Source organism: Panthera uncia, chromosome E3 (genome assembly GCF_023721935.1).
Source record: "Panthera uncia isolate 11264 chromosome E3, Puncia_PCG_1.0, whole genome shotgun sequence".
Classification (NCBI taxonomy): domain Eukaryota; kingdom Metazoa; phylum Chordata; class Mammalia; order Carnivora; family Felidae; genus Panthera; species Panthera uncia.
In genome coordinates, this window is record NC_064815.1 from 24,404,644 (window position 1) to 24,420,924 (window position 16,281).

General features: G+C 52.1%; 2 protein-coding genes and 1 non-coding gene across 3 annotated transcripts; 1 reads left to right on the forward strand and 2 right to left on the reverse strand.

Moving 5' to 3' along the window:
- Positions 1 to 516: 516 nt before the first annotated feature.
- BUD23 (BUD23 rRNA methyltransferase and ribosome maturation factor) lies at positions 517 to 12,464 on the reverse strand. The gene is made up of 12 exons (XM_049638788.1): positions 12,360 to 12,464; positions 12,225 to 12,262; positions 10,812 to 10,907; positions 10,637 to 10,719; positions 10,442 to 10,538; positions 7,507 to 7,603; positions 6,378 to 6,428; positions 5,620 to 5,705; positions 5,380 to 5,425; positions 5,149 to 5,207; positions 916 to 1,005; positions 517 to 771 (listed from the first exon to the last, which is right to left on the reverse strand). Exons 1-12 carry the CDS (start codon positions 12,405 to 12,407, stop codon positions 717 to 719), a joined length of 846 nt encoding a protein of 281 aa, XP_049494745.1. The 5' UTR covers positions 12,408 to 12,464; the 3' UTR covers positions 517 to 716.
- LOC125928693 (small Cajal body-specific RNA 20) lies at positions 1,467 to 1,597 on the reverse strand. The gene has a single exon (XR_007459747.1). It is a non-coding gene; the product is annotated as a small Cajal body-specific RNA 20 (non-coding RNA).
- A 66-nt stretch (positions 12,465 to 12,530) lies between the features above and the next one.
- On the forward strand, positions 12,531 to 15,454 carry DNAJC30 (DnaJ heat shock protein family (Hsp40) member C30). Its single transcript, XM_049638789.1, has one exon. The coding sequence runs from the start codon at positions 12,615 to 12,617 to the stop codon at positions 13,293 to 13,295; it is 681 nt and encodes a 226-aa protein (XP_049494746.1). The 5' UTR covers positions 12,531 to 12,614; the 3' UTR covers positions 13,296 to 15,454.
- Positions 15,455 to 16,281: the final 827 nt, after the last annotated feature.

Consider the following 16,281-nt stretch of genomic DNA (forward strand, 5'->3'; position numbering starts at 1 on the left):
TCTGTGCTGAGGGCTCAGATCTACCCTTCCTTCCACTTTCCCAGTAGCCACAAGTGAGCCCTGGAGCCCCACTTGCTTAGCCTGCTGCTACAGTCCCCCCTCCCCCGCATCCCAGGGCAGGCTTGCCTGCTCTCCTGACCACTAGTAATCGGACAGGAGACACACCGAAAGGCAACCAAGTGCGGGCCAATCAGCAGTTGGTGTAGCTCAGGGCCAAAGGTCAGCCCAGGCCCTGGCTGGATGCCGCCTTCAGACTGGGGGACAACCATAGGCTGGGCGGTGGCCTCAGAACAGTGGGTCCCACGGATACTTGGACCCCACCCATTTTTCCCAAATTTGCCTAGTGCTGGGATAAACAGACCAAAATTCAATCTACCTGTGTTCCTTGTAGGTTAAAATAGGGTGCTTTTCATACACTCAAGTTCTTCGAGCCTCTTTTGGATCAGGGGAATCAAGTACTCGGAGAAACTCGAGATCTGTTCAGGATCCCAGAGCTAGAAAATGCCAGAGCCACAGTTCCACAGAAAGTGGTTTATTGCTTTTAGAACAAAATAAGATGCTTTTAGAACTTTTGTTAGTAAAGAAAAACGGTTAGAACTTGAGAACATTTCTAAAACCATGTTTTGTCAGCGGATGCAAGTAGGCACTTCGACAGAGAAGACTGCCCGCTTGCAACTGTGCAGACCCGAGCTGCCCGGTTACGTGGAGCGATCGGCTTAGAAGCGGGGCTTGCGCTTGCGGCCGGTGTACTGGGTGTCGGGTCTGACCTCCCTGTGGCAAGGAGACAAGGGGGCGGTCTCAGAAAAAAGAACAAAGGACCTACCTCAGGGACCCTTTCAAGTGCAGACTACCCCTTGGTGGCCACAGACCGCCCCCTCCCCCCATCCCCAGCCTGTCCCCAGCCCAGGCACTCACTTGCCCTGCCGCCTGCGGCGCTCCTTCTTCTCCAGCACCCACTCACGGCTCTTCCTCACCACCCCGCGCCTCGCCATCCTGCGCTGGATCCTATGCGGGAAACACCGCTCTCAGGGCACGGGTGGAACTCACGTGGCACTCAAGCTAGTCCACGCAGGGAAAAATAGCGGTCCTCCCCGGGGCAGGCGGCCTCCGATGCCCCTGCCACAGAAGTCCCTGCTTCTGGACACCTCTCCTCCCCCAGTGATATCCCCTGGGGCCAAAGCAGTTATCTGGTAGAAGAGCGGGAGGTGAGAAGCCCCACTCCCTCACGGGCATCTTTGTGGCAGCGACCACCTGTTTAGGTGTGTTCCCTTGTTAGGTGCTGCCTGTCGGGCAGGCAGGGGGCCGAGCTACTTTTAGGGCAACACGGGCCGGGGTCAGCCCTTGAGAGCCTGGCACTGCCAAGGACAGCCAGAGGCCCGATGCCCAGCGCTGCCGACTTCGGACCCTAGTCCGGCTGCGGGGTCGGCGTGCCTGGCATAGACCACGTGGGGGTTCCCAGCAACGACAGATGTCTGAGGCAGGAAAACAAGGCTGTCAGCTCACGGCAGCCGCGACAAGGATCCTCAAGCACTGATGTTGGCCTCCAGCCCTGGCTGAGGAGAAAAGGGACCCCTCACAGCCCCATGGGAGAGAGGCCCTGGGAACAGGGAGAAGCCTTTTGTCCCTAAACCACATCCCCACCTGGCAGCTGGGCTCAAACGATTTCCAGCATAATTCCTGCCACGGAGGGCCGCTCGCCATTTGAGTAACAACCATTTCCCGAGCACCTGAGCGCCGAACCCATGGATGTCCTACGGCAGATACGAACCAGGCTTGCCCTTGAAGAGCCCACGACTGGGCCAGGGCAGGGACCAGCCACACCAGGCAAAGCGAGTGCAGAGACCCAGCAGCTACTGAGGGAATGACACGGAAAGGAAAAGCAGAGTCTGCGAAAAACAAGAAGGCTGCTGAGATAAGCGGGCATTTCTGCAAGCCGAAGGTGGGGAGGCAGCAAGACCAGAAGAACCACGCAAGGGTGCGGCACTGAAAGGACCGAGGGAGAATTAGGGAACAAGAGTCCCGTGTGCCAGGCGAGAGAAGGGGAGGGGTCCAAGTGAGATCCTGAGGGTCCAAAGCACAAGTTCCCTCCTTGCATGAGGGCCAGTGCAGGCCGGATTCCAGCACAGACCCTGTTTGCAGCTACTTCTCATCTGTTCTGACCTAACAATAAAAGTCGGAATCATTAAAAACGAAAAAAACTCAGGGGCTTGGTCGGTTGAGCATCTGACTTGATTTTGGTTCAAGTCATGATCTCGTGGTTCATGGGATCAAGCTCCGTGTCAGGCTCTGAACTCAGCATGAATCCTGCTTAAGAATCTCTCTCCCCCCTCTGCCCCTCTCCCCTGCTCACACACTCTCTCCCTTCCTCTAAAATAGAAAGTTAAGGGCGCCTGGGTGGCTCAGTCGCTTCAGTGTCTGACTTCAGCTCAGGTCATCATCTTGCGGTTTGTGAGTTTGAGCCCCACATTAGGCTGGCTGCTGTCAGTGCAGAGCCTGCTTTGGATCCTCTGTTCCCCCCTCTTTGTGCCCCTCCATTGTTCACGCTTTCTCTCAAAACTGAGTAAAAACACATGAAAAAATTTTAAAAAGAAAAAAATCTCAGAATCTCACTTGGCTGGGCCAGTTCACGGAGGTGTGGATACAGGCAAGGAGTGTGCTCTCCCTTCAGTAAGCAGTGGGCGGCCAATGAGGTTTCACAACAAAGAAGTGAGACAATGTGATCTAGACACTTCAGCACGTACAGGCAGTGGTGCATGAAAGAAACATTAAGAATGCCCACAACCAGGGGGGCAGGAGTCTGAGGCACCAAGTGCAAAGCAGGAGGCAGCTGACAACAGGTGGCTGGAAGTACAGGACTAATGATCAAGGGTCTGTAAGGAAGGACAAGCTGGGTGGCAAGCTGGGAGCCATACAAGTAATGATGAGAAAGAGTCATGGGGGCAGATAAGAGCAGCAGGTGGGGGCAGTGAGCGAGGGCCCCAGACCAAAGGTGCCAAGAAGGAAGTTGGGCAGTAGTGGCAAATGCCACAGGTGGACCGAGTCATCAGAGAGAGTCAGAGAGACTAACAAGAATGATTAGACAAAACGACAAGAACACGAGAAGGCCAGATCATCCTCCCAAAGGACAACAGCCCCCTGCCGCCCCCTGCCCCCTCCCCACCCCCCGAGCCGAGGACTCACAGAGCGAGTGCCCACAGAGCCAGGGAGACAGGCTGTGCCGGGCACTGTGCCGGGTCTGCCCACACACACGCGCTCTGCTCCTCCACACGCTGCCCGGGTGCTGGCATTATCCCCTTGCTGAACAGCCGAGAAACGGACGCTTACCTAAGTTTACAGTTACATGTCATCTGTAGACCCCAGTGTGAGGACAAGAGGGATTCTATGGTGGATGGAGGGGGCTGAACCACGTGCACATCCTCCGTGAGGTGGGAGAGGGCGCCACTTGCTGGGAGCAAGTGGTGGGTGCCTTAGAGCAGAAAACATCTAGGAGAGCAACCCCCCCCCCCCCCCCCCGGCCTGCAAATCCCCATGGGGAACACGGGCTGAGGAAGCTAACAGAGATGACCGTGGGGAGGTCAGGGGGCTCCACTCTGTAGTGGACACAAGGAATACACTTGTGATCTTCACCACCCGTGGCCTTCCTGACCAGTTCTCTGTGCATTTTTCCCCTTAAATGTCTTAAAAGTCTTCAGACTTCTCACTCACATCAACCAGAACTAAGAAATAACCTCCTTCACTGCCTTACCATCAATTATCCAGTCAGCGAACACTGGAAACCTTTCACTAATAATAAGCCCCTACTCTGGGATCAGGGACACACCAGCAGAGCCCAAGTCCTCCTTCTGGCTGGGGAGACACAGAACCAGCAAGCAAACAAACACACAGGATTCAGAACAGTGAAAGGTGGTACGGAAAATAAAGGGTAAGGAGAACTCACCAAGGATACTGGAACAGATAAAGGGCAACGTGTGATTTCCCTTTCTCAAAAATTAAAGGAAAAAGAAAGAATTCACCTTGCTGCTGTGCAGAAAATAAATTCAAAGAGGCAAAGTGGAGAGAGGCCAGTGCCGCAGCTTCCACACTCCAGGCAAGGACGGTGGGGGTTCAGACCAGGGGAGGGGACCGGCTGTCACCCGGACAAACACAGAGGACTGGTCAGATGTGAGGTAAGAAAGACAAGAATGACTGTGCGGGGAAGGACAGAGGAAGGCAGTCTTGGTGTGAAAAACAAGAGCTGGGTTTTGTTCCCAATACTTGTGGGAAGCCTAGGTATGGATGCTTAGGAGGCAGTTAGGAAAATGGAGGTGGGGTTGAGACCATAGGCATAAACCCAAAGCAACGAACCTAGAGTTGGTGATTAAGGCGGCAGAGAGAGAAAGGGTCCGGGCTGGGCCCCAGAGTGCTCGGAGAAAGAGGAGCCAGCAAGCTGAGGACAAAACCAGGATGGCAGGCAGGAGGCCGAACTGGGAAAAGCATCGAGGGAGTGGCTGGCTGTTGCCAGTGCCCAAGAACAGGCAGGTTAAGAGGAGGACAAGAGAGAAAGCGGACTGAGGAGCAGCCACAGATTTGGCAAGACAGAGGCTGGCGTGGCCTTGTGAAAAGCAATCCGTGAGGAGACGGAGGGGGGAGCAGAGACGAGTGACAGAATGGTGTGGTGGAGCAAGCGGCACATGTGAGACGTGACCGAGAGGGAAGCCCATGCACGAGGGGGCGCAGCGGGGGGAGTGAGGACGCTTCGGGAGGAGACAGAAGAAACAGGGTCTCTGCAAACTGAGGGAATGACCCAGGAGAGTAAACATGAGGACACAGGAGCGGGGAGGGAGAGTGAGCCAAGAGGGGACAGAGGCCAGGATGCAGGTGGCAGAGGCAGCCTCGGGGAGGAAGGAGACAACCCGGCAGTCCTGGCAATAGGGAAGGCAGAGAGAGGAAGGAAAGATGGTGGCGTGGCTGTCCACAGACATCCAGAAGGGCCCCTGCTGCCCAGCCTGAGGCAGGAGCGGGCACAGGCCCACAGGGTTCCCCACTGTTACCACCCTGGTGTCACTGCCACGCTTGAACCTAAGAGACCTGGTGCAAGCAGAGAGCCACGTAGGACGACCCCGGCAGAAGCAAGCCCCCGCACTCCAGGCAGGGGTGACAACTGCTCACCTCTCACTCGTGAACGCAGACTCCGTGGCCTCCTCTTCATCGGTAGTTTCGGTCAGGGCCTGCGGGGACCAGCGTGCTCTTAGGTCAAGTCAACCTGGAGATCTCTCAACCCACCTGCCCCACCCCAGAAGATCAGGCCACCCAGGCCTGAGTCCTCCCAACAGGTACCAGGCCCAGCCCCACAAGAAGGGAATCTAAAGGACACGAGCCTGCAAACTCTGGATCCCTCACCTTTGGCAGAAAGGTCGAAGGCCCAGAAAACAAACAGAGGTAGAACCTGAAACCAGAAAAGTACAGAGTGAGGGCTGGGCTCATAAAGCCACGCACAGGTACAAGTCTCCACACTCCTTCCCATGAACAGGTGCAGAATGTGTAAGCCCCGGTGACCCAGCCGAGCACTCCTCTGGCCCACTCATCACCCCAACACCCTCTCTGCTCAACGCGGACAGTGCACTAGCCCCCAGCACTCACTTCTTTGCCTTGGCGCTGTTGGGGAAATCCACCACCACGCCACCAGTGAAGCCAGCCTTGGTGGCCTGGATCGTGATCAGCTCCAACTGAGAAGAAAACGGCAGCGAGTCAGGCAGGGAGACTGGGGGAGCACACAGCTTCCACTCCACTCCTTTCGAGAAGCCAGTCTGCCCCCCAGGGCGGACCCGACCCAGGAGAGCTGAAGGTCTTCATCAAACTGTTCCCAATTCTGAGTCCCCAAAAGGCGTATACACAGGAAAGTGCAGGCTGGAGCAGCAACTCCCCTGGTTCTCACTTTTCTAGCCCAGGGACCCGTCTCCCTGCTCCCATCTCAGGAATGAAAGGCCACCATTCAGGAAACAAACTCCTTCAAGTTAGGGGCCGGGGACAGCTCACCACTGGCCTATCAGGGTCTGCACCTGTGTCTCCTCATCCCCATGGCGTGACCGGCCACAGAACAGACAGCTGTTGCCATCCTATCAAATCCTCCCCCCACTGCCATTCATTTGGTTACAGCAATCAGACACATCCTCGTAACTGTAACACCACAGATCAGCCGAGAGAACACACAGGTCCTATCCTACCCCGCAGAAACCTCTCCCTCAGGTACTCACTCCCTACTTTTCCCACCAGTCAGCAACAATTTCCTTGTCCCGTCACCTCCCAACAGCAAGAGGGCAGGTGAGGGAGGCACAGGACAGCTTACCTGTTCTGGGTCTCTCCCCCTCCCCTGCACCTCCAGTAGCCAAGGCGCTCACCTGCTCAGAGTTCTCAGGATACAGCTGCAGGACAGCCCGGGCTCCACGGACCTATAAGCCACAGAAACATCACTCTCCTACAAACATACCATGGGCTCAGGGCCCAACACTTCTCTCTTCCTCGTGCACTAAATATCTGAAATCCCACTGTGCACGTGACCCTGTTCTCAGGGCTGGGGATGTAGCCGTGAACAAAAGAGAGAGCGCCTGAACTCTTGAAGGCCCGCTGCGGTGAGAAAGGCAGCTGATACATGGTGGTGACTTAGTGCCAAGAAGAAAACCAAATCAGGACAAAGGAATGGTAAGTGACAGGAGACTATTGGGTTTATTTTTGGCTCAAGGAAGGCCTCTCTCTGAGGAACACTTGGGCAGAGTCCTGACTGTAACAGGGAGCTGGCTGAACATAGAAGGGAAAACCATTTCCACAGAAAGGCAAACACAAAGGCCGTCAGAACCTCAGATTAACCCCAGTGTGTGTGTGTGTGTGTGTGTGTGCAACAGAAACCACGTAACACACAAGGACAGCCAGCCATCCACAAGAAACAACCCATTCTAGGAAAACCAGGGATGAAGTGAGGTGATTAAGAAGAACCAAGATATACCTGGCCTGTTCCAAAAAGGAAAAGAACTCATTTTTAGGACTTAAAATCTCAAACTATCAATTGATCCTATTAAACAACTGAAATCAACACCATCAGTTACAAAAATAAAAAGCTATTGAAGGCTCTGTCTGTGATAAATAACCCTTCTGCACCCCATCTGAGCATCAGCAGTAGGGGAGAGGGAGGGTGGGAGTCACAGGATGTAAGCACTCTGCATGCCCTGGACATGAGGTCTCTGTCCTCACTCCGTGGAGTCCGTGCCCCCACACCAACTTCCGATTAAAATTTAGTGCAGCCAGACACAGGAACTGTGATCAGTCTCAGACACCACCATCTTCTGCCATTTCATTAGGGAGCGTCAGACCACCAAGCTCTCTCTTTAGGCCAAGACAGGAGAACCATGATAAGGTCCTGCCACCCCATGCAGTACCATTTGAATGGCTTTCCCCTGGGAAACTTCCTACTCCGTTACTGCCTATAGAAGCGAGAAGCGGCCAGCCCAGACTGGGAAACGATCTCATACTCACCAGCACAGAGTAAAGAGAAGAAAAAAAGCAGTATAGGCGCTTGGCAGGGATGTCAGACTTCTTATTTGCATTACAGAGCCACTGGACAGCAGAAATGCTGAGAAAGGAAAGGACCCCAGTCAGGACAAGTACCAACATGCACGGCTCTCTCCAGCCTCTTCAAGACTCTAACACCACACACAATCCTTGAGCCCCAGGTGAAACCCTCCTGCCTATAACTCTCTTTCTGGGCCTGTGCAGATCCACTCCAGGTCACCATTCTATAATACCGGATGGAGGAGAGTAGAGAGAAGGTTGGCATTAGCTTCCTTGTAGCCAATCTAAACCAGTATTTTCTCAACCTTGTTTCTCCATGCAGCTCAAATTTAAAATTCCTCAGTGTGTCAAGGCTCTCTGCCACCTACCCCTTCATTCCCTTCCTCTAATCAAGGGAAAACCCCTTTATAGTATGTACACAAAGGCACTCATTCACTTATTCTCCTCTTCAATCGGTTCCTTCAACTGTACCTGTTAGGTGTCTTCACCATCCCCAGATTTAAAACCCTCAAGCAACTATTATGTACTGCACTCAGGTGTTTCCCCCTTCACTGCTGTGTACACACATGAATGGAAGCCCAAACCCCACTTGTCTGTCCAACTGCCTCTCCCAGGTTTTACCTTCCTCTACCACTCTCCTGGTCAGCACTCATCAGCACCTCCAGCTTGCTTCAACAACCTAACTAATCTCTCCTTTCTTTTCCTTTTTTTTTTTTAATTTGAAGGAGTGGGGGAGCACATGCAAGCTAGCAGGGGAATAGGGGCAGAGAGAGCGACAGAAAGAGAGAGAGAGAGAGAGAGAGAAAGAGAGAACGAATCTTAAGTAGGCTCAATGCTCAGCACAGAGCCCGACACGGGGGTTAGCCCCACAACCCTGGTATCACGACCTAAGCCGAAATCAAGAGTCGGCCCCTCAACCAACCAAGCCACCCAGATGCCCCTCTCCTCTCCTCTCAATAATCTTCCCAAAATACAGCTCTGATCTGGTTACTCCCTAGCTTCCCATCAATTACTGAATAAAGCTCAAACTTCTCAGCACGGAATTTAAAAAGCTCTCATTCTTGAGGTGCCTGGGTGGCTCAGTAGGTTAAGTGTCCAACTCTTGAGATCGGCCCCTGAGTCGGGCTCTGTGCTGACAGCTTGGAGGAGCCTACGTGGGATTCTCTTTCTCCCTCTCTCTGTCCCTCCTTTCCTTGCATGCACCTGCATGCATGCTCTCTCTCTCAATAAACAAACTTAAAAAAACACCTCTGGTCTTCCCCACAATCTATCAGGTTCCTTTCCCTGGGCACTTCTGTGCCTTTGTTCACACTGTTCCTTCCCTCAGAGCCCCATCCCCAGTCCCAGGACTATCCAAGTTCCTCTGAGCCTTCAAGGCACAACCCCAGCCCCTCCTCCTCCTCAAGGCTTCCCCGTGCTCTCTAGCTTTTCTTCACCGCTCTGGTGGGTCCCACAACTCTGGTCCCACCCCACAGTCAACTTCATGTTTAGCTGTATGGCCCATGTCTTATAGCACCTGACACACCACGAAGAGTTAAAAATTAAAAGAAAGGGGGGCGCCTGGGTGGCTCAGTCGGTTAAGCATCCGACTTCAGCTCAGGTCATGATCTCACAGTTCGTGGGTTCGAGCCCCGCATCGGGCTCTGTGCTGACGGCTCAGAGCCTGGAGCCTGTTTCGGATTCTGTGTCTCCCTCTCTTTCTGCCCCTCCCCCACTTGCACTCTGTCTCTCTGTCTCAAAAACAAATGATAAAAAAAAATTAAAAGGACTGTGTTGTATTTCCACAAACCTCGCAGCACCATGTCTTACATATAACAAATGCTAAAAAAAAAAAAAAAAAAATAGTAAGTTTGCCATACTCTCTCAAAAACAAATAAAAAGTGACTACCTACTCCTAAAACATACAGACAGTATCACCGGCCTTTGGTTTGCTGCAGCTTAGAACAATTTCACTCAACCGTTACTAAAAAGCAATTGCTTTCCTTGAAATGATTTCCCCCACTCTTGTTCCCAGATGTAAACTAATCCCTTACCCTAGAAGACAATCTTCAAATCTACATTTTTACTGCTTACCCAGATCCCTAATGCTCAACCCACAATCACAGGATTAAAGCTGACTTCTTCCCCTATCCCCTACCCTCCACCCCATCAACAAAGAGAACAGAGAATACACCAAATAATCAACAATTTACCACAGGACACAAAGAACAACCTCATGTTTCTAACAGTCACTTCAACGTTCTAAGATCTGTTATCGAAGTACTACGTAAAGGCTCAAAACTTAACCCAGACAACCCAAAAAGGACTAAGCCACTGAAGAAACTGGCAAATCCCGGACCACTCTCCATTACAGTTAGTCAAAAAGAAGGAAACGAGATGGCTGCTGGGGCCCACAAGATGGCTCCTAGAGGTGTCAGAAGCCACCTCTCCACCACCCTCCAACAAAGCACAGAGAATCTATCATCTATACCAGTGGTACCTGAACCTGGCAGCGCAAGACGATCAAAGGAGTAAACAGTTTCAAAATATAAAAAATGCGTAATATAAACACTGCTCTAACCAGGGATGTGTATTGCTTTTTTTTTTTTATTTTTTTATTTTTTTAACGTTTTTTATTTTTGGGACAGAGAGAGACAGAGCATGAACGGGGGAGGGTCAGAGAGAGGGAGACACAGAATCGGAAACAGGCTCCAGGCTCCGAGCCATCAGCCCAGAGCCTGACGCGGGGCTCGAACTCACAGACCGCGAGATCGTGACCTGGCTGAAGTCGGACGCTTAACCGACTGCGCCACCCAGGCGCCCCAGGGATGTGTATTTCTAAGTCCCCTGTGTAACTCTGCACAACCAGTTTAGGAAGCACTGACCTGCAGACCTAAAAGCAGGAACTGAAGACTCTTACCTGATACAACCATCAAAGGTGCCTGGTTTGAAGGGAATGCCCTGGCCCATGTCCCCCAGAAGCAAGTCTCCCTCAGTGTCTCGGTCCAAGGCCGCATCTACATTGGACGATAACACGTCAGGAAAACAGATGACGCGTAGCTGCTCAGTACTCATGAAGCGTAGTCTGCTCCAATGCTAAGTAGCACATCCTTACCCAGCATGGCAGGGCTGATGTCGATGCCCACCCAATAGTGCCCCTCATCCGAGAGATAATCTCCACTCAGCCCAGAACCACATCTGGAAGACACAATAAAAACAGGAACTCAATAGCGTGAGCAGGAAAGACACTCCTCCACCTGGACAAGCTGAACTAGGCCCCAGGATCTCACCCAATATCCAACAGGTAACAGGGCTGACCCTCGGGCAGATAAAGGAGCTCCAATGCGCGCCCAGCCATCTTGGTCTGGACATCAATCATCCGTGAGCTGGGAAGGCAGAAAACACAAGTGATAAAAGAGTTCTGGGCTAAAACATTGCTCAGAGCAAAAGAAGAGAAAGAGAACAAGGCACAATCACCCTGAGGTACTGTCCCAGTCACCATACCCAACTACACCTATTTAAAAGCGACCCCCAAAGTCCATGTAATACAGCAACAAGTTATTTTGCGACACAAATTACAACTTTGCCGGCTGCAAAACTGATGTGAAGGGAATAAATCGCTTAGCTAATGACTAACTATTGCCTCTTTTCAACTCCATATGGTTCTGATATGTTTATTACTTAAAAACACGTTTTCTGGAAAAATTACCCACCATAGTTACTCTCCTGTATAAAGCTCAACAAGGTACAACAAAAATCCATAGCAGTTGCTACCCATGAGAAATATAATGCAAGCCACGTGGGACTTTCTTAGTGCCGTGATTAAAATGAAATACTAAAATTAATTGTAATAGTTTACCCAACCCAATAATCCTGGTAATATATCTTAACCCGATATGCTCCAAATAGCATTTCAACACATCGTCAACATAAAAGAGGTAAAATGTTAACATTTTCTTCACAGTAACTCATTCAGACCAAACATGACTTCAAAAGAGAATACTGCCTCTTAACAAAACGGATCTTTGGCGTTCTCTGCCTTTCCCAAGATCAAGAGGAAGAATCGCACTGAATTCTGCAGCTGGGAAAAAAGCTTATGTTGCTACATAATGACAACCGGATCAGAGATTTCTGCTGGCCTTGGTCTTGGACTCTAATTTGAATGGAAAAGTGGAGAACAGTTATCTCTAGAATAGTGGTATCAGAGAGAGCAGGCTTGGAAGTCCCTGTTCTAGCCTTCACCTGTTAAATGACTCTATGCTTAACACAAGTTAACTGCCCCCCTGAAATTCAGATACTACACCAACACTTGTCATAAGACCTTAATGATAATGCAAACAGGGGCACACAGCATTCTGGGAATACTACTTCCTCCCCCTCAATAGCACTGACCCCCTACACGTATCCACCGCCCCTGCCGATTTTACCGCATGCTTCAAACAAGCTGTCACATGAAAGTTTGAGAACCCCCTGGAGAAAGTACGCATGATTCACCTCCATTTTAATGCTAAGTTCACCGAGGCCCAGAGGGTTCCGAGATTTACTCAAAAGTTGCCTTTCCCACCGTAAAAAATAGGATCGATCCGGGTCCCTTCCTTCCCCAACACCCCAAACTCTCGCGTGCTTTCCAAGTAGCACCAGCTATCAGGGTAACTTGCCGGCCCCCGAACCCCGACGCCGCGCAACACCTAGACTCCCCTTACTTGCGCACGTATTTCCGGGCTTCATTCTTGTCATAAAACTGCGGGAAAGAAAAAGAGAAAAGTAGTATAGAAGGAATCAAGACGCGAGGGCCTTAAATGGAGGAGAGAAGGACGTGCGAGAGCCGCAAGCCTCACCAGCTCCGGGGGCCCGCCGTGCTCCGGTCTCTTCCCGCGGAACGCCATCCCCACGCCTCAGCCGCGAGACTCCCGCTAGTGTTCCGGGAACCCGGCTTTTATGTCTTCGGCCCCGCTCCCGCCCAAAAACACGCATGCTCCACCTTTCTCCCCGCCTCCCTTTTTACCCGATTGGCTAGAGGGCCGACGCGCTGCGAACAACGCGCGCTTCCCATTGGCCAGTTAGTCTCGCACCGCCCGCATGGCCCGTTCAAGATGGCAACCAAGCGCGATCTGGGGTGGCCACGGCGGTTGCTGTGGGGGTTGTGGCTGGCCCGGGGCGCTCCACAGAGCCCGGGTTCCGGCCTGGGCCTAGAAGGGAGGACTTATTCCCAGGGCGACGGCCCGTACTCGCGCACGGCGCTCTATGAACTGCTCGGCGTGCCCACCACAGCCACGCAGGCGCAAATCAAGGCGGCCTACTACCGGCAGAGCTTCCTCTACCACCCGGACCGCAACTCGGGGAGCGCCGAGGCTGCCGAGCGCTTCACGCGCATCTCCCAGGCCTACGTGGTGCTGGGCAGTGCCACCCTGCGTCGCAAGTATGACCGCGGCCTGCTCAGCGACGAGGACCTGCGCGGACCTGGCGTGCGGCCCCCCAAGGCGCCGGTCCGCGACACCGGCTCGCCCCGCCCCCCGCCCCCTGCGTCTCAGGCCCACGGCCGCGGTCGGGCCACCGCGGGCGCCAACCGCACCATGTTCGACTTTGACGCCTTCTACCAAGCTCACTACGGAGAACAGCTGGAGCGTGAACGGCGCCTCAGGGCCCGGCGAGAGGCCCTACGCAAACAGCAGGAGGACCGGGCCAAGAAGGGCTTCCATTGGGACGACACCCGAGACGCGACCTTTGTCTTCCTTCTCCTCACGGTCTTCATCATCATGGGCTTTCGTTTTTAAAAGGAGAGAGGAAGAAAGGGAGCAGCCCCCCGCCAGCCCCAAGAAAATGGCCGTTCCGGTGTTCTTGAACCCTTTGCCTTCCATAGTCTACCTCTGCGGGGGTCCGGAGAAACTGCTCTCCCCCTCCTGTTCCCCGCCCGCCCAGCTTAGCCGTCCACGTACGCTTCCCTCCCCTACGGTCCAGAAAAGAAGGCTTCTCGATGCCCAAGAAAGAGGCCCCAAGAAGAAGAGTCCCAAAAGCCCGACGGGAGTGAAGGGTTTTCTGGAGTCCCTTGGGTGCCTGCTTCCAGAGGTTGCCTTCCTGATGTCAGCTTCTGGAACACTTGCTCGGGCTTTATTGTAAAGCTCTGAGCAAGAATTGTCTGCTCCTGCCCCGCGCTTGTACCGTGGGGCTCCTGTGTAACCTTGAACCGTGCAATGTGACCAATTGTTGGCTGCCAAAAGAAAAATTGTGGGGTTGTACGAACCTTGTCTTTCTGTGAGTTCCCCAGCCACAGGTGAGACCTGACGTAAGACTGTGATCTTTGGAAACCTTGCCATTCTTGTATGATCAGCCCCAGACCCCACTCCCTTTTCTGTGGATGGCATGTGGGAGTGGGAGAGCAAGGTCATGGAGCACAAGGAATTGAGTGTTCCTGTGCCCACACTTATCTAATGTGTATGACCTTGGAGAAATTACTCTGTGGGCATGACAGCAGAGGAACAAATCATTTGCTCTCTTGAGGCCTGTCACACTTTATTATCTACAGTTCTAATGGGCTCATTGATTAAAACATGATGTGATAGAGTTAGGTTTATCCTTGGGACAGTCAGTATGCCTGTCTCTTGGTCATTCCTTTGCCAGCCAGCCCCATTGCTAACTGTGCAGCCCATCCCCTCCCAGAGATAGAGCGGCCAGCTGGGACGCTGAGTCGCTTGAATGTGGCCTGTCCTCTTGTTTAGCCCCACAAGCCAAGTCCTTGAAACCTGGCTGCTTGAGTTTAGGGTATACGGTAGTACAAGGGACAAGAGGCTTGTGGTGGAAACAAATTTCTTTATTCAGAGCTGGCTGAGGCTTTCTCTCTCTCTCTCTGTTTTGTTTTGTTTTTTAATATTTATTTTAAGAGCACATGTGTGAGCCCGGGAGAGGGGCAGAGAGAGAGGGAGAGAAAATCTTAAGCAGGGTCCATGTTCAGCCCGGAGCCCGATGTGGGGCTCCATCCCAGGACTGTGAAATCATGATCTTAGCCAAAGTCAGGAGTCGGACATTTAACCCACTGAGCCACCCAGGAGCTCCTCTCTCTCTTTCTAAGCAGTTGGTCATCACTTGGCAAGAGCTGTAGAAGTCAGGCTGTCAACTCTGAGTCCCTGCGCGTGGTACATGTATTGGCTGTAAGATTTTAGGTGCTTAAGCATTAATGCATGGGGCCTAAGTGTAAAGCTGTGAGCTAGGGAAGCCTTTACAAGAGAGATCTACCACAAGGGTGAGGACAGAAGTGAGCGTGAGTTCTAAACAAAGCCAGAGGTGCTTGGGTATATGAGGAAGAAATCCTGCATTCAGTCTTTCATGTGAAATCCTTGTAATTAGGATAAGCCCACAGCTAGTTTAAACTGGTGTCTTGGAAACCATTTGATTCCCTCCAGCCTTGGAGGTCAGGGGCTGCAGTGACTGTACAATTCAGTGGTAAGGATTTGAGCCTGCTTGGATTCAGGCTTGGTGAGCTCAGCTAGCCTTGGTTTGGGGGGAGGGGTGTATGTACTTTTGAAAAGAACATTTAATGTTATTATGTTTCATATTTGGAAAACAAGTTCTTTTTGAAATCCAAACAACAAGTAGTGTTAAGCTTAGTAAAATGCACAGAAACTAGTGATTCTCAGCCAAGCTGTTGGCATTGTGTGGGGCAAGGTTCTATCAAAGTTTCTGTCAAAAAGAATTGGGGTTCTTTTGGGTTGGTTTATAAAAGCACTCGTGGTCTGTAAACTGCTGGGCCCTTTCTCATGGGCTCCTTAACATAGACCTCAAGTTTGTTTTCTCTCGGTGAACATTCCCTGGGGCTCCAGAACATGGAGAAGGATAGAAAGTTCCAGAAGACTGGAGGAAGGGGCAGACCCTGTGAAACTTCTGGAACATTCCATGCAACTCTGAGCAGGGTAGACAATAAAGTTTGTTAATCATCCAACTGTAAGCCTCTCCTTAGGCGTAGGACCAGACTCACACTATACTTAACAGTGCCTTCTTGCCTACCTCAGGTTTTTCTTAGCCCCAAGCTGAACTCTTAAGTTCCTACTCTGTACTCTCCCTAAAACGGAGTTTGGGCTCTTTGTGGAAGGGGAGATGTGTAGGAGGATTTTTGAAGGACCCTCAGACCCCTTCCCACCTATCCCCCACGCCTGAGGATCGTCATAGGTCGTTCTTTTCTCAGTTTCTTACCTGCTCTGGAGAGGAGAGACTGAACCAGGCCGTGGACATTATCCCCTGCCTTCTAGGGGCTGCTCCCCAATTCCTAATAATGGAAGAAGGCTCAGACATGCTCAACTTGAGTCCCTTTTCTCCTTTTGATCACAAACTGAAACAGAACTCCCTTGAAGGTTTGGACCTAGGACGGGAGGTGGACCAGAGCAGCCCAGCCTGCCTTGGGCTGTGTTCCCTGGGGTGGGGATGGGGTTGCGAGTACAGTATCAGGCTGAGTGAGCAGCACACACAAGGCCTAAATGGGGAGACCCGGCCGACAAGCCAGGAGTCAGAGGTTGTGGAGGCAACTGTATGTTGTATACCGTCTTTGGACTGGATCAGGACTTCGTTTCTCCTGAGCCAAACTTTTCCCTTTGTCGCATTTTGTTTATTGCCGGGTGAAATGATCTGAGATCCCAGTGCTGAGGGAGCAGGATTCCTTGCTTCCCCTCTGAAGTTCTGGCATTTTGTTCACTCGGCACACCTTGCCTTCTATAGTGATCCCAGCATGAGCCAAGATGAGGAAGAAGAGCCTACTTCAGGCTGGTGTGTGGC